Source organism: Callospermophilus lateralis, chromosome 3, assembly GCF_048772815.1.
Source record: "Callospermophilus lateralis isolate mCalLat2 chromosome 3, mCalLat2.hap1, whole genome shotgun sequence".
In the NCBI taxonomy this organism is placed as follows: domain Eukaryota; kingdom Metazoa; phylum Chordata; class Mammalia; order Rodentia; family Sciuridae; genus Callospermophilus; species Callospermophilus lateralis.
The window spans coordinates 14,505,593-14,528,199 of record NC_135307.1 but is presented as its reverse complement, the minus strand read 5'-3'; the positions used below and the strand labels follow the sequence as shown (position 1 = coordinate 14,528,199).

The following is a 22,607-nucleotide window of genomic DNA, read 5'->3' as shown; positions in this document are numbered from 1 at the left end:
GTCCTCCTGATGGTGGCACCAAAGTCACATGCCAGGTACTGTGCACTCTGTCACAAGTCTTGGCCGAGCATGGTGATGCACTCTTGTGACCCCAGCAAACTTGGGAGGCTGAGGCAAGGGGATCGCCACTTCAAAGCCAGCCTCAGCAACTTAGGGAGGCCCTAAGCAACTTAGCCAGCCCCTGTCTCAAAATACAAATAAAAAGGGGCTGGGGTGCAGCCCAGTGGTAAAGCACCCCTGGGTTCAATCTCCAGCACTGCAAAGGAAAAGCCCCATTTCCAAAGTCCAGAGAACCAGGGGAAACACCCTACTTCCTCTGCCTGGTCCCTTGCACAATGAGAAGCAGAGAGAGGGAACAGGGCCCCCAGAAGGAACAGGCGAGGGCAGTCCTCAGGCTCAGCCACTCACTGTTTCAGATCCTGGGCTTTGTGACTAGGTTCTGGGGACCACAGTTCTCTGAGCTTCCCACTCAGCTTTGAGATGGGGAAAAAACGCCATCTTCTGAAGGTGAGATCAAATGAGGAAGGTACAGAAAGACCCCCAGCAGCAGCCCACTAAAGCCTATGGTCTTCAGACACTACACAAAACTCCCCTCCTGAACCTCTGCTAAGGGCCAGCGCAGTGGCATTCTGCACCAGCACACTAACGGGGGCAGCCATCCCCACCCTGTCTCCAGAAATCTTTTCGTGTCATATAACTGAAACTCTGCACCCTTCAAACAATAACTCTCTGGATTCCTTGCTTCTTAAAATGAAATGATTTCTAAAATCAGGCAGCTTCCTAAAGTACAAAAGTTAAATTTTCTGAGCATACTAAATTCTTTTTTCTTATTTTTAAATTTTGGCTGTGCTCTGGGGTTTAAAGACCGGCCACCCTTTGCACGCTCTAAACTCTTCCAGACAAATCTGAACATATACTTGGGTTTCAACACCAAATCATGACTTGGCCTCCTGACTTCTGGCTGCTTCTCACCTTCTGGGACCCCTCAGGGTGGCAGCCACCTACCAGGGCCACCAAGAAAACTGCTCCCAAAAGTTGACCCTTTTCCGGCCACCTGACCATGTCTGGTGGCTTGAGCTTGCCCTTCCTGATGCACCTGGGAGAATTCAAACAGACCTGGCACTGACAGGTACCTATCTAATTCCAACCCAGTAAATCCAGAGGCGCGGGTCGGTTGTGGGCATGTCACCTCTGGGGACAGGGAGTGCAGGGCAGGAACAGAGAGAGGGGAGGGCTTCACTGGTCACATTTCCAGGTACTTTCTGATTAAGAATGCCGTCTGAGTTCTGACAAGATCAAAAGGGGACTGGGTTGTAGCACAGCACGTCTGAGGCCCCAGGTTCCTCCTCAGCACCACATACAAATACACAAAAAAGTAATAATAAAGGTCCATCAACAACTAAAAAAAAAAAAAACCCGATCAAAAGGCCTGTCACCCGGCTGTGCCTTTAGAAATCACCCCCCTTTCAAGCCTCAGGGTTGATAAAGACCCTGTACAAGGCAGGACCACTAGAGAGTCCAGCCTCTCAGCCTCTGCACATCGCCCTGGCTGGGGACTTCTGGGCCAGCTGGGCCACTTTCAGGAACCCTAAAATGCCAGCAAGGAGGGGGAGGTCCTTCAGCTTACACCAGAGTTCCTGCCCTTGGGACACAGAGAAAGCAAGTGGGCGGGGAGGAGTGACAGAGGTGATTACAGAAGCCACAGCTTGGGTGCAGAGTGCCTGTGAGGGCTCCAGAGAGCGGGCCAAGGAAGGGGCAGGCAGGAGGCCGGCACAGGCAGGAGCGTGGGCAGAGTCCAGCCAAAAACCCAGCTCCACCCACACCCACGGCCAAGTCCTGCTGAGCACCTCTCTCCCTGATCCGTCAAAATCAAGGGAACTGAGTCCAGCTACTACCCCGCAGGACAAAGGAGCCAACAGCCTGGAGCGGGTGCCTGCCCACCAGTGTCCTGCGGGATTCCTACTCGCTGCTGCAGAGGAAATGAGGAGCCTGCAGGGCTGTGCAGGCAGGGGCTGGCTGGCCCAGTGCTGGGTGGGAAGGCATTCTTGAGGCCCCCTGGGGTGCAGGCCCAGAGGGCAGAAGAGGTAGAGGTGGCCTGGGCAAATTTCACTTCCCCAAAGAAGAGAGGAGGCTTAACAAGAAAGCAGGGGGCCATCCAGTGGCTCAGGCTTCCCTGTGACCCCCTGGGAAGGAGCGGATGGCCTGTCTGTCATCAATTCTCTTCCCTCCTCAGGGATCTCAAGCTTGGGACACACATCGGCAATGTGGGGCACTTCCACCAGAAAAATTCAATCCTGTAAACTCACCTATAAAATTCGAATGCCATAGACTCTCACCCAGGAAAAACAAAAACAAAAAACTGAGCACCAGAAGCACCCCAATTGCTCCAGAGTGCCCACGATGGCTCGGCCACGGTCCTCGCTCACAGGGCGCCCACTCAACTAACCAGCTGCATCGGCCACGGTCCTCGCTCACAGGGCACCCACTCACCTAACCAGCTGCAGGAACAGATGAGCCTGTCTCATTATGAGGTGGAAAGGAGGCACTTTTTTTTTTTTTTTTTAATTCTAAGGTCATTAAGCCTAGACCTTAGAAAGCTCAGGGGAGCCAAGCTGGCTAGACAAAGTTGAAAACAATCAATTTAATTTCCTCCCCCCAGGAATTGAGCCTCCCCTCCCCGGTACCTGACAGATGGCATTCCCATCAACAAAGCAAACAGCACATGAAAAGCCGGCAGGTCGGTGTGAAAGCAGCAGGCCCCAGGGGTGGGATTCAAAGGCTCCAGGGCACCCCTGCACCTCTGCCTGGTTTGTCACCCCTACAGAGCCTGCATCCACCTTGGGCCAGGGACCCTGTGAAGAAGACAGGCCCGCCTTCCAATATTCCAGTCAGGGCCCTGTGCAGGGTCGCTGAAGCCCAGAGCCAGGATCTCTGCGCAGACCAGGGCAGCTGAGTTCCCTGAATGGAGCTACGTAACTCTGAATTATTTACTCCACTGAACGGCAGCTTACATTGCTAATTATCAAGTCTTTAACACACACTGAAGGCAGGCACGTTTCCATGTCGCTGGAGGGAGACACAAATAAAAATAGATGCGGTGCCTGTTTTTTTGGAAGTTTTGTTGCTGGTGGGAGACAAAACTGCACGCTTTCTTCCACAAGATAAAATGTGTAAGCTGCTCAGCACGCAGCAAGCTTAAGAGAGCAGACCACGCAGGCAAGACACAGGCACATGCGCACTCAGTCGGCTAATCCTAGTGAATCCCAGTGCATTATCCCTGGAAGGACCCTTTGATCACCCGCCATCACCATCGGAAGCCCGCCTGATCACCACCCCCTGCCAGAGCTGCAGGCACCGCAGCAGCCTTGCAGGCAGCTCCTTGTAGCACACTAGGACACCTGGCCTTATTTAACCTCAAGCACCCTCCGTGGGGATGCTGGACCCTGAGACAAGGGACTGGCCAAGGCCATGAACTCCAGGATGAGCTCAGAGGAACCCAGGGCTCAACCTCGGTCTCTGCAGACAGTGCGGCTTACAGCGGCTCTTCTCACCTGGCCTATTTATTGGGATGTGCATCTCCTGCCTCCCACCTCCTGTCCTCCACCTGCAGGGTACAGGCCAACCAGAGCCCGGGACTGGGTCGCCTAGGATGAGTCATGGCTGTTGTGGTTCTCTGCCTCCAGAAACTCCTATGACTTCACTTGAGCCTCACAAGCCACAGGTAATTATTACTCACATACGGGCGAAGCCAACGATGTACCTAAGTCACGCTGCCAGCAACGGTGACACACGCGTTTCTAAAGGCATGAGTGAGTTAAATGAACCACAGTGGTGCCCAGCAGAGCTCTCCCTCACTGCTGCCCGCCCACCTCCCATCTTCCTTCATCCTCTGACTTCACCTGCCTGTCCTTCCAGTAGCCAGAGAGGCCACCCCATAGGGCCGGCCCATGCATGTCTCCAGGTGGTGGCTAACTTCAAACCCTCTCCTGAGAAGCACACCTGCCTCCACCCTGCAGCCCAGGCCACGCAGCTCAGGGAACACAGGAGGCATTCTCTCCAAAGCTGCAGGCACCCCACCTGCCTTCAGAAAGCACCCAACACTTACACCACCAGCCTCACCCCTTAACCTGCTGAAACCCAGGGGCACACCAAAAGACCCCCAGCAGCCACATGCACACCTCTAATCCCAGCGGCTCAGGAACCTAAGGCAGGAGGATCACGAGTTCAAAGCCAGCCTTAGCAAAAAGCAAAGTGCTAAGCAACTCAGTGAGACCCTGCCTCTAAATACAAAACACAGCTAGGGACGTGACTCAGTGGTTGAGTGCCACTGAGTTCAATCCCTGGTACTCCCCCCGCCCCCAAAAAAAAGACCCTCTGCAGTATATACCTGGAAGCCTCTCTCTTCACCTATCTGAAACCTCTAGGCCCCCCAAGACTCCCCAGTAAACTCAGACTGGGGTTCAGGGTGTGGCCAGCTCAACCTCTCCACATCCTGGCTAAACCCGCCGAATTAAGACAACTTCCCATTCTCACTCCTAGAAAAATAAATCTGAAATAATCTTGGGAAGGACCAACCCCTGAATGCCATGGCAAAGGGGCAAAAAATCTCCACCTTTCCAAAAAGAACAGTTGAATAACAAAAACTGTTATTAGCCCTGGACACGCGCCACGCAGCCGGCTTCACGAGCTGCCCAGCTTGCCTGGGCAAGTCCTCCCGAGACGCCCGCCGACAAGCCAGTTAGAACATCAAACATGACGCTCTTGGCACCGAACGCCCGGACTCAAGGCACAGGAGAGAATCTTTCTTTTTTGTTTTAAAACCTTGAGAAATCCCATTTCCCTCCTTTCTGTTACAAAAGGAACTGACACCTCTGACCACTTCCTCTGGTTTTTAGGGCCCCATCATCCACTCTCGAGTAAGTTATTTCTAACCATCACTCAGCCCAGCGTGTCTTGACCCTCACGCCCCTGAACACTTGGCCACCGTCCTCACCGTGAGCTGGACAGGGAGCACCACAGATCAGTAGCTCGGTCCACTCTTGGCTTTGGAGGGCAGACGCTCATGGATTTAGCCATAATTCTGCGGGCAGCGCACGCTCAGACCTCACCTCCTATGATGGGGTGACCACTGTTCCACATCCCCATGGGCTCTGGGCTCCCTCCTGGGCACCTCCCATGACGGGGTCCAAGAACGGTTGCGAATTCAGAGAAAGCCTGAGCGTACAGTGGGAAGCCAGCACTTCATGGGGGAGAGAACATGTACCAGAAGCGGTTCTGGAAGGAAGTGCTCTTCAGAGGAAGCAGAGAAGCCTGGGGAGAAGCCCAGTAAGGGGACAGGCAGGGCTTTGGGCCATGCTGGAGGCTGCATCCTTGGCCAAGAGTTAGGTCTGTGCAGAGCCCTGGAGTGAGCAGCTGCCACAGGGGCCCACTGGACCCCAACACCTGGAAGCAAAAAGCAGGATACCCTTGCCCAGGGCTGTTTCCCACCTGTGAGGGCAAGGGCAGCTCACAGGGCAGAAGAGGAGCCAGGCAGATGTCTGATCTCGCACGTGTGCACACACAGGCGTGCCGGCACCCTCATACGCACACTCACACACTCTCTCTCCAGATCCTTGCCTTTAAGCCTCTGTGGCTCTGGCAGAGCGCCAACTCTGCTAATTGCATCAGACCCACCTTTCACCCCTCCCCACCTGCTGCAATTAGCCCTGATTCTCAGCTTCCTGCTGCTGGGGGTGAAGGCTGAGGCTGCAGCTCCCTCCTGCTCCCTCCTCCCAACTCCAACCCCGGAAGTGCTGGTTTCAGCGGTGCCTGTAGCAACCCAGGCCCTTCCTCTGGGGCTACAGGCTGTTGAGAACTTCAGCAGAGGGGGAACCTGAGCAGAGGGCCCACCCACACCCAGCCCCACACATGTGGCTTCTGGCTTAAGATCAGGCCCTCCCCACTGTGGTGAGGGTCCCCAACTCTCCCAGGACAGTGGGTCCCACCCAGGGTAAACCATCTCCCTGCACCCACTCTACAGGCTTGGCGTGTAGAAAGAAGTTTCTCCAAGCAGCCGACAACCCAACTGACGTGCAGCTTCCTGGGGCCACCTAACACTGCAGGTCTGTTTCCTAAGCTGTAACATGGGGCCAGCAGCTTCCTCCTAAGGACGCAGGAAGAAGTGAGGGCAGGCAAGGATGCAACTGGCAGTGTCACATCTTGCAGAAACAAATCCTGCCTCCCAGGAGGTCTGGGAATGATGCAAACCACCAAGGGTCCTTGGCCCCTGTTTGCTCCACCCCTGGCCGTCAGCTGGACCACTGAGCTCATAAAATAGGTGCTAGGATGCCAGGCCTGTGGCACATGCCAGTGACTTGACTTGGGAGGCTGAGGCAGGAGGATGGCAACTTCAGGACCAGCCTCAGCAACTAATCAAGACCCTGTCTCAAAAATAAAAGAATTAATTAATTTTAAAAGGTTGGGGATATAGTGCAATGGTAAAAATGCCCGAGTTTCATCCCTAGTACCCCCCCCCCCAAAAAAAAACCCAAGCACTAGGGTCTGACAAGGCAGAGCAGGAAGAAGACACCTTTTGTCAAGGGTGGAAAAGGGCCTTGTCTCTTCGGCTCCTGCCTCTACCCAGGTCCCATGAGGCCCCAAATCCCCAGGTCCTCCCAAGGCCGCCCCTTCGCCACATGGAGGGTGCCAAAGTTTTGTCTTCATCATTGCCTTTTAAAACTTCTTCTGGGCTGGGGATGTAGCTCAATGGGGGAGTACTTGGCAGCATGTCAGAGGTCCTAGGTTCGGCCCCCAGAACCGAATGAATGAATGAATGAATGAATGAGTTAATAAAATTCTCAAGGACTCTGGGATCCAGCAGTTGAGATGCACTAGCTGGCACCCAGCGCCTTGCCTCTGGTGGTCTCATCCTCCAGCCCCCCACAGACCCCCAACCTCCAGGCTGCTTCACATCCCTAAAGCTTTCCAATGCCACTTCACTTCGAGGGACACCCCCTCCAGTCTGGCCCCCTCAAGGTGCAGGTCAGCATCACCCCCAAGAGAAAGCTCTCCAGGGTCCTTGGCCCTTTCCGAGATGGGATGCCACACACGAGTCACAGCTGTCGGTTTGCCTGGCCCGTCTCCAACCTCACAGGATGGGGCACCCCAGGCCTGGAGGGCAGTCTTCAGAACCAGGAGAGACAGGAAGAAAAGAATCAGGAGGTGCAGCCAGTCACACCCCCCAGAGCTTCCGCACCCTGCATTTTATCACTCTGCACATACCAGTGAGGGAACGGGGCCTCAGACCTGGCCTCCAGGTCACCTCCCCATGGCACGGAAGCCACAGAAGAGCCTATCTGTTGTGTCCATGGGCAGACAAGGGGCCACTGCCCACAGGGGACAGAACCCAGGCCTGGGGCTGGACCACCCAGCACAGCCAGTTCCTGACCACCGGTGTCTCCACCCTCCAGCAGCCCTGCTACAGAGATCCCAGAACAGTGTCCAGGGCTCCCTCCCTCAAAGGAGGTTCACCCAAGTTGGCAAAAATCCAACTGGGGTGTAGCTCAAGGGCAGAGCACTTGCCTAGCGTGCAGGCTGCCCCAGATTCACAAAAACAAAACAAAAAGAAACAAATCAAGAAATACCTCAGGTCCTGGGGCTGGGGCAGGACAAGAACAGTGAACACTCATCTTAACAAATGCCCCTCAACCCTGCAGGGGCCGGCGGCAACCAGCCCAGAAAGAGAAAAGACAAACAGAAAGGCGCGGGGACAAGGAGGGGCAGAGGGCCTCCAAGCCCGCACGCCCTCTGACCCGGGAGCTCCCAGCCAGGGGTTCACCCCGGAAACATAAGCACTGGCGGGGACACCGTGTGCCCTGGTGTGTCCGGCAAGTTCGCGGTGGCCCTGTCCATAACTCGGAAACAGAATCAACTCGTACAGATGCGAATGGAACAGCCACATGAAAAATACCACGCAGACACTGAAATTCACATTACAGAAGGACGTTAACAGCAGGGAGGTAAAAGGGGGCTGGAGACGCTGAGTGCTGCGACCACCCTCGGGAACACGTGCCCCCCAGCAGGAAAAGGCGGGAGGATGAAAGCTAACCAGGGTTCCCCTCCCAGCCAGAGAGCGGACTTAATTTCCTTCACATGTCCTAAGCTTCAGTAAGAAAACATTTGTATAATCAGAAACACCATCTTTAATTTCCTCAGAACGGTGACACAAGCCACAAAATCAAGGCGAGGTCCTCCTCAGTAACCTTTGCCACCAGAGAGAAGAAGGCCACTTCCCCTCTGCCAACTCATCACTCTGCATTATTCCTGAAGCTGGTTCTGCCCGGGCGGCAGCAGGGCTCCTGGACTAGGTCCCCCTGCCATCCCTGGCTCACAGCAGCCAGGGAGCACACGCCTAAAACCCTCCCCGCACAGCGTTCCCACCAACAATGTCAAGGCACACTTCCTTCCATTCTTCCTCTTGACAAAGGTCTTCAATCTTTAAACTGAGCGCACACATTTCCCAAGACAAACCTCATCTATGGCAGTCGCCCATGTGGACTGGCAAGGAAGGCCGGCCAACGTCAAAACCACGGCTGGTGGGGGGCATCAAGGCAGCCCACTACCATTTATGGAAGTTTGCCTAAAGTGTGGCTCGGGGTGTGGCCCTGGGTTCCCTCCCAGCCCTACAGGAAAACAAAAATCACACAATGCAAAGCACGATCCATGTGCACGTGTAAACATGTGCGTGTAAACGTGTGCAAACACAGGTACATACAGCAACAGCGTAACACGTGAACTGGACGCCACCAGATTAACGACAGAGGAGGAGCCAGAGGGTGGTGCCCAGAACCGGGCATGGTGGGGGGACACCGGGAGAGGGGTGGGTTCCTGACTGGCTCTGCTCTCAAGTGAAGCCACGTTAAGGTAATTATTCGAGGTTCAGAGGGAAACGAATCTAAACTCAGAAAAAGGTCAGATGAAAACGCGCAGCTGGGCATGGAGAGCAAGCCGGGCGGGGCAGCCAGACGTCCGGCCAGCCTGCCCTCCCTCAAGGCCTCTCATCCTCAGTCCTGCCTGATGTTTGTCCTGGAGCTGCTGCCCCCCCCACACACACACACACACCTGCCTGGCCAGCTTCAGAAAGCTCCCTCTTGCTCTTTCTGTTACTGCGGCGCGAGCAACCATGAGCAGCAAAGTCTCTGGCGACACCCTGTACGAGGCGGTGCGGGAAGTCCTGTGCGGGAGCCATCGCAAGTTTCTGGAAATGGTGGAGCTGCAGATCAGCTTGAAGAACTATGATCCCCAGAAGGACAGCGCTTCTCGGGCACCGTCAGGCTTAAGCCCACTCCCCGCCCTAAGTCCTCTGTGTGTGTCCTGGGGGACCAGCAGGACATCCCCCCACATGGACATGGAGGCATTGAAGAAGCTCAACAATAAGAAGTTGGTCAAGAAGCTGCCCAAGAAGTAATGATGCCTTTTTGGCCTCAGAGTCTTTGATAAAGCAGAGTCCTCAAATCCTGGGTCCAGGCCTAAATAGGCTGGTAAATTCCCTTCCCTGCTGACACACAATGAAAACATGGTGGCCAAAGTTGATGAGGTGAAATCCACAATCAAGTTTCAGATGAAGAAGGTGCTATGTCCGGCTGTTGCTGTCGGTCATGTGAAGATGACAGATGATGAGCTTGTGTATAACATCCACCTGGCTGTCAACTTCCTGGTGTCATTGCTCAAGAAGAATTGGCAGAATGTCCGGGCTTTACACATCAAGAGCACCAAGGGCAAGCCCCAGCGCCTGTATTAAGGCACATCTTAATAAATCCTAGTGCTACCATCCCTTAAAAAAAAAAAAAAAAAAAGAAAGAAAAGAAAAAAGAAAGCTCCCTCTCATGCCCTTCCTTTCCCTTCCCTCCTCAGATGGCTGGTGGGACCGGGCCTTCCCATCCAGGAACCAGAGATGTGTAGGTGATGGAGAAGAGTCCCCTGGAGAACTGAGCTCGCTCTGCCACAGGAGGTTGGGCTAGAAGTGACTGAGACTCATTAGTAATGCTCTGACCAGGTGTGGGGGTGCTTATCACCTGGGGCTTGATAAAAACAGAGACTCCTGACCTCCACGGCAGGTGTGAGGCCTAAAGACCTGCACTTCTAACAAGGCCCCGGCTGGCTGGAACCACCGCTCTAGCCCACTGAGCAGCTGTCCTGTGCAGCAGCTAGGGAGCATTCAAAAATGCAAATTCCAGAGCCCTGACCCCAGCAGAGCCCAGGGCAGCAGGTCAGGTGGAGGAGTGAGACTGGGCTTATTGGTGGTCCTCAGGGTCCCAGCCACACTGCCCTACACCCCAGAAAAATGGCAAGAGCCCTTTGTTTCAGCAGACTGTCAGAGGTCAAGTTCAGCTTTCTTGCAAAAGAAGCCCATGTTCTTCAGGAGAGACCCCACCTTTCCAATGGCCCCTCCTCTACTGGGCTGCAGAAAAGGAAGTAAGAGCAGGGAGTAGAACAGTCTCCTGCAGGACAAGACCCAGGGCAGGTGGCAGAATGTGTCTGCCAAAAAGCTCCCAAAGGGGAGCCCTACCCACTGGGGCAACCTCTCCCCCACCCACCCCTCCCAGGCATTCCACCTTCCACTGGGGAGGCTAAGCGGCCCTCTGGGAAGTGTCTGTGGTATTCCCCTGCGCAGTCACGCCAGGTCAGGGGGACGGGGGAATGGCAGGATATGCAACTGTACATATGGCAGGGCCACAATGACATAAAACAAAAACCATTCACTCGAGAACTGAGAGGAAGCACTAAAAAACGGTCACAGCGATGGTCTCCCAGGAACAGGGGTGGGCTCGGGGCGGGGTTTGGATTTCTGGCCACTTATTTTCCAAGCTGTTCATAAAGAGGACGTGCAACTTCCACCATGAGAACTGAACTTTATTTTGCCATAAATCGGAAAGAAAAGATACACAGCAGAACACTGTCCACTCTGAACGCACAGGGCCCTGAACACGCGCGTCTTGCCGGGTTGGGCTTCTCCAAGTGAGCAGGCTGGGAGGAAGTGACCACTTGGGCTGCCCTTTGCCAACACACACACACACCAGCCCTACCCTCAAATAGCCACTAGGGCAGAGGGAGGAGAACTAGGGCGCAGGGTCCTCTCTCTCACTTCCCAGTCCTTCTGGGCCCAAGTCTGGACTGGCCTTTGCTTCCTTCATGGGATCATTTCACATCTTCTGCGGCTCTACACAGCACCAAGAGCAGCAAACTGCCTCTCAAACAGACACTATCTGCCCTGGGTCCAGCCCAAACCTGGACCTCAGAGCAGCTGGCCACCAACAGCATGAGGCCTGCACAGCACCGGGATGGCCTGAGCTGCGCAAGAGCTGGGCACTCCACACGGTTCTCGGAGGGCTGCGGACACCCCACCTCTGCCTGAGCACTGCACAGCTGCTGGAGGAGACACTTCCCCCTACCAGGCACACCTGGGCCAGAGAGCGCCTACTAGAGTGTGCCGCTGGCTCTGGCCAGCCCTGCAGCCCCTTCTGTACCCTGACTTCACGTCTCTCTCATGTCCACATCCTGCCCAGCTTTGAGTCACCTGAAAAAAATGGGTTTTTTTTGGAACCAGGGATTGAACCCAGGGGCGCTTAAACACCAAGCAAAATCCCCAGCCCTTTCTCATATTTTTGAGAGGCAGGGTCTTGCTGAGTTGTTACAGCCTTGCTAAGTTGCTGAGGCTAGGTTTGAATTCTCAATCCTCCTGCCTCCCAAGTTGCTGGGATTATAGGCATGCACCACTGAGGCCAGCTCATCTGAAATTTGATAAGCAGCCTTCATCCAAGTAGCCAGAAAATGCTGACAGCATCAGAACAGGATGCTCCTGCACCTCCTGGCTCCTACCCACACACCCTGCCCTGCTCTCTCCTTCCCATGACCCTCTGAACCCAGAAACTCAGTCGCCCACAAAGTCTATCTCAGGTGTCACCTCCTCCAAGAAGCACTCCCGACCTCCCTCCACCCCCAGGCTGGACTGGGGTCTCCTCTCCTGAACCTCAGCACCATCTGCTCTCAGGCACCTGGCACAGCACCAGGAGGGCCTGCTCCCCACACACAGCACCTGCACCCAGGGCCACGCCCCGAGTACCTGCTGGACGCCAGTGCAGCCCCCAGAGCCCTTGCCCCAGATGCCAAGTTACAATCGCCTTTGCCCAGTGGGCACAGGGAGGCCTAAGCTGCGATGCCCCTGCCTACCACATGCCTAGCCAGAACACGGCTCCCACGGATAAGGAAACAAACCCCTTTGGTTCCAGAATGAACTCTGGGGCCTCCCCGCTGAGCCCCAGTCTCCTCCTCAGTCCTCTGTAACTAAAGGACAGACTGGTTCGAAGCTCCCAAGGTGATGCTCCAGGAGCTGAGTGCTAGGAACAGGTCTCAGAGCAGGGCTGGCCCTGGACATGCTGAAACCTGGCATGAATCTGTCAGAGGCTTGTTCTTGAGCTGAGGTTCTCATACCATTTCCCTGGGGTCCTAGGAGAAGAGGCCACTGTGACTGAGCAGAAAGCACTTGGTCCCCCAACCCCCAAGACAACCAGAGTGACTACCCCTTCACCTGGGGCCTCAAGAAAAATCACACAGGGAAGAGAGTGTCATGGCTAAGAAAAGGCTCCAAAACCAGGGTCCCGAGGTCCACGGCTGCAGTCCACTTCCCATCGCTGCCAGCCATGCCGAGATCACGTACTTGGTCACAGGTTCTCGGCTGGCCCTCCGAAGCCTGGGGCAGACCCTCCGTCAGCCTGTCTCACCCCTCAAGCACGCTGATCAGACCCAGGGGCCTCGGGAAACGCCTTTCTCCGAAGCCTGGCGCCCCAGCTGGCCACCTGGAGATACACCGGCCCCCTTCCTGGCCCCTGCACAGCCCAAACGTGGTCCCTTCTCCCCGTCCACCCTTGTATGGTTCCTCTAAGAGTCACAGAGCCAGGTGCACGGACATAATCCCCTTCCGGCAAGTTCCCAAGCTGAAGACCGAGGCTCCCTGGGCCTTCACAGTAAGGGGCGCGAACCCACCCGCTGCGCTGCGTCAAGCCGGGCAGCAGCTCACCCTCCCACAACACCCGCAGGAGGGCTCAGCAAGCAGCTGCCCAAGGCCACCACTGCCTTGGGCTTCCCACGGGAGGAGCTCCAGGAGGCCCGCCCTACCTGGTAGTAGGTCTTGATGCTTCTCACCAGGATGGTCAGGTTCTGGATGCGAAGGTTCACGTCGTGGTTGACGTGCCTGTTGATGCGCTGATTGGTTGGCCGGGGGTCTCTGTGGGAAGAGACAGGACAGTGGAAATCGCACCTCCTGGCCCGGGTCACACTTCCTTCCCCAGTCTCGACCACTCTTCAGTCCTCTAGTCCCCTGAGCCTCGTTGGGCCCTGTTGACTATGAGGTTGTGACAGTGCAGTTCAAGTCAAATCCTAACTGCCAGGGCCAAGCCAGGACTCGGGGAGAGCCCCCCTTGCCACTGCCCACCCAGGCACTGGGCCGCCAAGGCCCTCATCAAGGCTGCTTCCATCCCTGCTGTCATTGGCACCGTAAGGACAGTCACACGTCAGTGCAGACCCACTGTCACACTGTATAAAGATCAATAACCTATGCTGGGCCCCGTGGCACACGCCTGGAATCCCGTCAACATGAGAGGCCACAGCAGGAAGATCCTAAGTTCAAAGCCAGCCTCACCAACTTAGGGAGACCCTCAGCAACTCAGCAAGACCCTGCCCCTCAAAATAGAATATAAAGAGGGCTGGGCATGCAGCTCAGTGGTAAAGTGCCCTGGGGTTTAATCTCCAGTGCCAAAAATGAATAAAATAAAAACTAAGCAAAGTAAGTGAAATATCAAGAAAAATAAGACATGATTATGTCTAGAAACTGATATACCCAGCTATGGCACCGCACAGTGTACAGCGCACCCATGAGAAACGCTAGGAGGCAAGTCACCCCTGTGGGGACCCCCCAAGAGTCGTCTGTTTTCCAACCTCAGGCAGAGGGGAGGTCTGGCCAGGACCGAGCTGGAAGGCTACACCCCGTGATCTGGAATCTCTCCCATCTACGTGCAGGGCCTCTGTGTCGGCCAACGGCTCGGTCTAGGGGCCAGATTCAGCGCCCACCTTCCTCAGCTGCCCTGCTTTTCCTGACAAAGGCTTCCCCTCCAGTCCCTGTCCCAAGACACCTCCAAGGACTGACATCTAACTCAAAGCCCGCCTGTGGGGTTTCACCTGTCATCCACACACACTGATAAAAACGCAGGGCCTCCTGGGGGCTGGTGTGGGGAGCCCAGGAAGAGAGTCTCAAGCCGACTGACTCCTTTAAAGCCAGCAATTAATGGAAAGTTGAGGAACAGAAGGAAAAAAACCCTACACATCAACATCATGTCAAATGTCATTGGAAGTACAATGCTTTTTTGTAACACAAGCTGTTTAAAGTTCAACCTTTAAGTAAATATTTGACATATACACGGTGCGTCTCAGCAGTGTCCAGAGTGTGCAAACCCTTCACGTGCCATAACCAGCCATGGACTTATTCAGCAGTCATACCATATCTGCTAAAACAGCCACACTGAGGCAACCAGAAGACCTCTTTCTAATTGTCATTGTCCCTTCACAGTGATGGAGTCTGGCCAAGTCATTTACATGTTCCACGTTTCTCCTAGAGCCATTCATTACAGAGAAAATAAAGGTTTACAGTTCCATTGAAATTAATTTAGGAAAAGAGGTGGCATTCAGAATTTAACCACAAAGGCATTTCAGCTACAGAGTGTTCTAGCATTTCAAAATAATTTTTCTTCCAGGTGCAATTCTCCTCCCTTGACTGTAGCTACCTTAAGAGAGGAGAAGCAATTCCATAGTGACAACATGCTGCTTAACAGAGCAGCGCTCAGAGAGCAAGCAGGGCTTTTACTGCCATACCGCTACTGCAGTACCAGATCCGTGTAAGGCAGACAGGGCCACCCCAGAGTGCCAGGGCCCAAAGCTCGGCATTCACTGCACAAATCCTCCATGCGGGCAAAGGCACTGTGAGCATCCAGGGCCAGGGACCCAGGTGTCCCTCACATCACACCACGGCTGCCTCAGACCGTCCCTGCTTTCGTTCTCCCCAATTCTGGGAAGAAAGAACTAATTGAAACAACATTCCAAGGGAACCCTGACATTTGCTGTATGACTAATTAGACTAATTACTGTGATCATTAGTACTCCCTCATTTAACTAAAGCTCTCGGGTGAAGAGAGGTTATAAGGAAACAAATGAAGACCAAAGGCTCCACCCCGGTGAAGGAAGCCGGGTTCCACCCCCCCCCCCAGTACCCCCACAACTCCCACCTCTCTGGGCTGCAAAAAGTGGGAGCCAGAGGCACAGATTGCAGTCCAGGCTCCAAGGCCGGCCACAATTCTCTGGGCCTCAGTGTGCTCATCTGCAAAATGGCCACAGGATCCTTCCAACCCTGAAGGACAGCATTCCATGAAGCCACGGCTGGTGGCCAGTCTGGACTGGGCTTCTATGCCAGGAAAATCAGGTCATAGCTACCGCACCATGCCCCCAAAAGCTGCCACTAACTAAGCAGAGATCTTTTACACCACGGCCCCAGGACATAAAAACCCTAGTGCTGCAAGAGGACCTCAGAGGACAGGAAAGAGACACATCCGTGGGGCAGCTGGTCCAATGTTGGGGAGTTCCAAGTTCAAGGTGTGGGGCCCCCAGGCCCTCAATTGCATAAAAATTTCTAACTAGAAAAAAGGAAGTCAACTCTTGCTAGACTCTAAAAGAGGGTTAGAATTTAGGATTACAGCAACCTTGTCCCCTCCTTAGGGAAAGCCAGTGTCTAAGTTTTGGAAACATTCAAGAGACTTCCCAAATTTAAGCTGAGTCAAAAAACTGTGGGGAGTCAGGTGCAGTGGTGCAGGCCTGTAATCCCAGCGGCTCAGGGAGTTCAAAGCCAGCCTCAGCAACAGCAAGGCACTAAGCAACTCAGTGAGACCCTGTCTCTAAATAAAATACAAAATAGGGCTGGGGATGGGGCTCAGTGGTTGAGTACCAAAAAAAAAAAAACAGTGTTGGCGTGGATGTGGGGAAAAAGGCACACTCACACTGCTGGTGGGACTGCAAATTGGTGCAACCAATATGGAAAGCAGTATGGAGATTCCTTGGAAAACTTGGAATGGAACCACCATTTGACCCAACTATCCCACTCCTCAATTTATACCCAAAATACTTAAAAACAGAATAGTATAGTGACGCAGCCACATCACTGTTTACAGCAGCACAAGTCACAATAGCTAAATCGTGGAACCAATCCAGATGCCCTTCAATAGATGAATGGATAAAGAAATTGTGGTATATATACACAATGGAATACTACTCAGCATTAAAAGAGGATAAAATCATGGCACTTATAGGTAAATGGATGGAGCTGGAGAATATTCTGCAAAGTGAAGTAAGTCAATCCCAAAAAACAAAGGCCGAATATTTTCTCTGATATGTGGATGCTGATCCATGATGGGGATGGGGTTGGGGAGCATGGGAGGAGTGGAGGACCTTCAGATAGGGCAAAGGGGAGGGAGGGGAATGGAGGAGACAGTGGAATGACAGGGACATCATCACCCGAAGTACATAAATGAAGACACAAATGACGTGACTCTACTTTGTGAACAACCAGAGACATGAAAATTCGTACTCTATATGTGTATTATGAATTGAAATGCATTCTGCCGTCATGTGTGACAAATTAAATAAATAGATAAAAATTGTGGGGGCTGGGGTTGTGGCTCAGTGGTAGAGTGCTTGCCTAGTATGTGTGAGGCCCTGGGTTCAATTCTCAACACCACATATAAACAAAATAAAGGTATAAAAAATCGAATGGTTAAAGTCTGGATTGGGCAAAGGGGAGGGTGGGGAGAGGAGGGGTCATGGGGCAGGAAAGATGGTGGAATGAGAGGACATCATTACCCTAGGTACAAGTATGACTGCACAAATGGTGTGACTCTACATTGTGTGTAACCAGAGAATTGAAATGTTGTGCTCTATCTGTGTACAACGAATTGAAACACATTCTGCTGTCATGTATAACTAAGTAGAACCAATTTTTTTAAAAAATTGTTTTTTAAAAAAAAAGAAGAAACTATGGATTTCCAATAGAGAGATGTTTGCAGTATATCACAGGTTTAAAAAAAAAAAAAAAGATGTAGCATGTGCCCATATGCATAAAAAAAACAATCCACACTTTACACAACATCTGGGAGGAACCAGATGATTTTTACTCTGCTCTTCTGTATGCTCCTATTCTCCTACAGTGGGCATAAACTTTTTATGTAATTTTTAAGGACTCAAAGCCCTCTTGAGGATTGTTATTTATGTGCTGCAACCAAAAAAGGAAATTACTGGGCCGGGATGTAGCTCAGTGGTAGAGCACTTGAGGAGGCCCTGGGCTCCATCCCCAGCACCATGGAAAATAAAAGGGGTGGGAGGATTGCTTACATTCACTCCCAAGGAAAAACCTTTTTGCTCCACCATTTTTGCACAACACAAACTCATTCACTCAACAGGTATTTGCCCTTTTATCCTCGGCTTCTGCATCTGCAAAATGGGAATATGAACTCCTCTGGGAGGCACTGGGGGCGGATATTAGCCTTTAAATGCTTTTTAGAAGCTGAAGAAACTCCTCATTGGCCTAAGGATGCTTCCAACCTCCGAATGATTAATATATTACCCTGAATTTTGCAGCTAGCACAAAGAGTCAGAAAGGAACCTGAACAAAAAATTGAATTTACTGCCCCCCACGTGGGGGCACAAGCTCCCGGCCTGAGCCCCCAGTTTCCCACTGCACTAGACATCCAAACCATCAGCACCTCCCCTTATGGCAACGCTGCACAGGGGCACAGATGAGCACATGCGCACAAACCAAGCTCCCGGCCTCCTGAGGACCACAGTGACTGACATCTGCCATCAGACATTTATGCATGCATCAACCTATCGTCTATCACCCCTTTATCACTAATCAGGAAACTGAGACTCAGAAGGTTAGAGTAATTTGTCCAACCTAACAAAACCAGTAATGGCAGGATAACGATACGAATTCATCTGCTGGACGCTAAGGTCAAGGCTCTAAAGCAATTTCCTACAAAAGAATCCAAACCATATCCAAAGTGAATCCATCCTTGCCCACAGAAGGTGCTTACTTAGGACCTAGTCACAGGCTCTCCAGGGCATCCCCTGCCAGGCCACTGAATGTCACACTCTCCTTTAGGAACTTTCCTGTACCTGGGCCTCCCCTGAAAGCTGAGCCCAGAGGGCTTTCCTGCTTCTAGGTGACACTGATGTCACCAGGAGGACAGGGCCAAGAGACTACTACCACAGCCTTCTAGGGTTGCCAGAGACAATGGCCAGGTGCGGTCACGTGACCCCACCTTTAACCAGCCTCCAGATGGCTCCCGAGTGTTAGGTAACAGCCTCTTATCTGCCACCCCCTGTGCAACCCAGCCAGCAAAACTGCTCTGCCACTTCCTGGGGCCTACCAACTTGGGGAGCATTTATCAGAGTGGACCAGCTCACGGTCTTGGGCTCCCAGCGCAGGAGATAAGGCTTACCTGCGCCTTAGTCTGACATTTCTCCACTTGGCAGAGGGAAAACTGAGGCCCGGCTAAAGTACAGAATCGGATGTGGGGCCAGGCCTTCTGCCCAGGTCCAGCTTCACTTCAGACCTCATCGGAAGAGAGCTGAGGCTGAGAATCCTACGGCCCTTTAGGGACTGAGAATGTGGGGGAAAGGCAGACTGAACACAAACTCTAATGGGGAGCCTCTGATCTTTTCTGGACTGTAACGGAGCAGGAGCCCTGGGCCCAGAGCTGGCACAGCGTCTCACAAGAGCCAACAACCAGCGCTCCTCAGAAGAACTGTACTTCCCAAGTTACAGATGGGAAATGGACGCACCAAGTGGCACGTCCCATGTCACACTGCTAGCAGGAAAGAGACCTAGGGTTCAAACCCAGGCTGGCCACCTAGGCTGTCCAATAGTGGGGCAAGAGTTCTACTTATTTAACTTCTATGGTCCTGGGGACTGAACCCAGGGCCTTGCCCATGCTAGGCAGGTGCTCTACCACTGAGTCCGAGCCCCAGCCCCTATTTCTTAATAAACCACAGTAACTTTTACAGAGTGAAATGGTGTTCTTTTTTTTTTTCCCCTTGGTAACTAGATCAAACCCAGAGACACTTAACCATTGAGCCATCCCCAGCCCTTATTTTTTATACTGAGATAGGGCCTTGTTAAGTTGCTGGGGCTGGCCTCAAACTTGCAATTCTCCTGCTTCAGCCTCCAGAGCCGGAATTACAGCGAGCAACACCAGGCCCTACAGCTGTTTCAAGTCACAGTTTGAGACATTTAGGAAAGTAAAATGTATTCTAAAGATCACTTCAAACACCCCCCACTCCAAAGGTCCCAATTGGCAACCACTTCCAGACAGACTCTGACCCCTGATCCCCAAGCAGGACACCTTGTGCTGCTGGGGTCCTGTGCCCACCCACTCTCTCCGCTGTGCTCCTCCTGGAAAGCCTCTCATCACCTTCCTCACGCCTGATCCAGCTGGAGGGACCCAGGAGAGCCACAAGCACACCAGGTTCCCACTTCCAGAATGATCACCTTGGCTTATCACAGAGGAAAAATATCATTGAAAACTGCCAGGGGAGGGGAGCAGCCCTTCAGCCCCATTTAGCTGCAGGCCAAATGCGAACAAGTGATGAGCTGGCATTTCTCAAAGGAATGGTCCAACAGGCTTTCCTGATTTACAAGCAAGTGGTAAACGCTTCAGGAATTCCAAAGGTCAGGGAAGAAAGAGAAACAGTCCCAGGGCTTTTGTTCTCCCGGGCTGCCAGGGCGTAAAGCTGAATGAAAAGGAGGCGAAACCGCTGGTTTTTTTTAATTAAACGGTCTCAGGCTCACTTGGGTAAGGACAGGTTGAAGTTTGGTCATGACACCAATGAAACCCAGCAATCTGGGGAGTCCAGCAGAATGTGGGGAGGACTGCCGGAGCTCTGCTGCCCCAGGAAAACTCATTTCATCAAGGTTCTCTGAGAAGCTCAGCCAACACTGACAACAGACGTGTCTTTTTAGAAGCTAATCAAATACTGAAGACCAGTGAGATTAGAAGCACCTTAAAAATATTTTAAGATGGCAGGGTCTCTCCCACAGCATGACACCAAATGACAAGAAAACAAAAGAAACAATGTAACAGGAAAATGTTTTGAACAGACCTTTTTAGGTAGAATCTATTACCTATCTTTTATTTATATCTTTCTGGATATGCCAAACTGTTCATTCGCCTTCGCTGGCCACAAACGAAGCTGATTCCCAGTAGCTACTGGATTTATTCTCAAAAATGACAACGCACTCGTTCATAGGTAAGGAGGTAAGAGTAAGGAGCTGACCCACAGAGAACATCAGGGTGTTTCATTCTGCTTCAAGTGACTGTGAATCACACTGACTCTCAGTTCCAATATGTTCCTTGCAGCTTCTGAGTTAAAAACAGAATGCAACTGTAGGAGCCAACACCTACATTGTGACAGGCTGTCAATCAAACGCAGACAGGCTCTGAAGAACTCAGCAACAGGAAAGGATGTGGTCAAACATACACACTAGCAAGTCAACTTCTACCAAGACCTTGCTTAAGTCGCATGCTTCCAAACAAACAGTTCCCTGGATCCAACTCCCTGTGCATCTCCTAAGTACCGACTCTAAATCCATTTCATGCAAAGAGACTTAATCAACTGCACTTGCTCTGGAATCAACTGAAAAAGGAAACCCAAGGGAACTCTGGAATCAACTGAAAAAGGAAACCCAAGGGAACTCAGGCAGAGTCCTAACCTAAAGTGAAACTTAATAGTCACACTAGGATGCTCTCAGCCCACCCCTGACACTTCCTGTAACAAGACACTCTCCGTTACAGTTCAGTGCCCCCCAAAAGAAAAGGGGCTTTTTCATTTCATTGTTCAAACCACAGTTAAATCCTTGAGTTTGAAGTCAATCGCACTATCTACACCTCGTGAATGACAGTCCACTCCAAATTTCCTTCATCCAACAAGCAGCCAGAGCACAGTCCTGGATGGAGGTCTTTACACAACCAAGAAAGCTGTAAAAGCGCCGTGTAACACTGAGATATGGGTATCCCTCCAACAGGCAGCCCCTCCCTAGCCACCTTGCATTCCACATTTACAATCTTAAACTTCTACAGCACCATTCTTCCCCTCTTCTCAGTAGAAGGCAACTTACATTTGCAACATGATTTGGTTCAAAAGGATGCCGTCCACTAAATCCATATACAGACTCAAGTTGTCCTGGTTGCCGCTTCCAAAGGAGCCAAAAGTTTTCACCTGCCGAGAGGTGGAAGAGCAGAAAAAAGAGAAAGGCAGGAAGTCACTCAAGGGCACAAAACACCGAACGTTCCTCGGGCAAAGGCGGTTGGGTTGGTGTGGACAGAAGGGGATCACCCACGCCCCTGCACACTTCAGCAGGCACGGAGCCTACCCTTCTCCCAGGGCCTCTGTCCCCTCGCCGCTCCGGGCAACGGCGCGAGGCAGGAGGAGGAAAACTTCCTGGGCACTTTCCTCCAGCGTCCGAGAGCGCGGAGGATAAGGGGGGACTTTTCAATAAATTTCTCACGTCTCAGATCCACTGGAAAGCAGTGCGCCCACCCCAGCCTGTTCATGTTCCCACTTGGCGTCCCCCATTCCCCACCCGTCACTGCCACTCACCGGCTGGTCTAGGGGTTCAGAAACCCACCAGGGTATTTTGCGGAGAGCAAGCAGGGTCCGTTTCGGGAAGGACCATTCGGACCCCGTCGGCCCCGGGGCCGCCAGCCCAGCGCCCAGCGGGAACAGGTGTACCCGCTCCGCCCCTGGCCCAGCCGCGAGCGCGCAGCCCAGCGCCCCCGAACTGCAGGACGCCCAACCCCACCCTGGCCGGCGGCCACCTGCTGTGTCCCTTGCGTCCGGGTGGGCACCCCGGCCCGGCAGGAGAGGAGTCAGGGCACCAACAAAGGGGCGGGGAGGCGGCGCACTCACCCAGGTCACCAGCGGGCTCTGTAGGAAGAGCTCCATGAGCTCCGAGACGGTCACGTCCATGCTGAGGCTGGGCCCCCCGGCTCCGCGCCCCGCGTCCGCGTCCCCCGCGAAGCGGCACAAAGCGGCTCCGGCAGCGAGCGGCGGGCGCGGGGCTGCGGCGGCTCGCGCCCGGGAGACAAAGGCGGGGCGCGCGAGCCCACGTTCCGCGGCTCCGGCGGCCCCGCGCCCCGCCTGGGGCTGGGGGAAGGGGAGGGCCCGCCGCTCGGGGAGGAACAATGCGGGCGGCCCCGCCCCTCGGCAGCCCTGGGCGGCTGGCGCGCCGCCTCGCGGTGCCTGTTCCCGAGCCCGGCGCCGGGAGGCTGCGCTGGGCGCTGGCGGCCCGCACGCCCGCGGATTTGGAAGCCCCGGGCCCGGCTCCCCGCACGTGGCCCCAGCCGAGCGCAGTCGTCCCGCGCGTGGGGCCACAGCACGTGGCGCCTCCCTGCGCGCGTGCGCCTGCGGCGGGCCCCGAATGCCACGTGCTGGCTTGGGGCGCGTGGGCACCGGTGCGCGCTGGGAGCTGGACGCCT

At 53.6% G+C, this 22,607-nt stretch overlaps 1 protein-coding gene and 1 pseudogene across 1 annotated transcript in view; one reads left to right on the top strand and one right to left on the bottom strand.

Annotated features, from left to right (window-relative positions):
- Nucleotides 1–22,257, bottom strand: part of Ccdc88c (coiled-coil and HOOK domain protein 88C) — a 115,082-nt gene extending 92,825 nt beyond the window's left edge. The window contains exons 1-3 of the mRNA XM_076849749.2: nucleotides 22,039–22,257; nucleotides 21,248–21,348; nucleotides 13,153–13,261 (exon numbers count right to left, since the gene is read on the bottom strand). Coding sequence (XP_076705864.2) covers nucleotides 13,153–13,261; nucleotides 21,248–21,348; nucleotides 22,039–22,098 — 270 coding nt within the window. The 5' untranslated portion in view covers nucleotides 22,099–22,257. The remainder of the gene's footprint in view (nucleotides 1–13,152; nucleotides 13,262–21,247; nucleotides 21,349–22,038) is intronic.
- LOC143393634 (large ribosomal subunit protein uL1 pseudogene) lies at nucleotides 9,161–9,809 on the top strand (annotated as a pseudogene).
- Nucleotides 22,258–22,607: the final 350 nt, after the last annotated feature.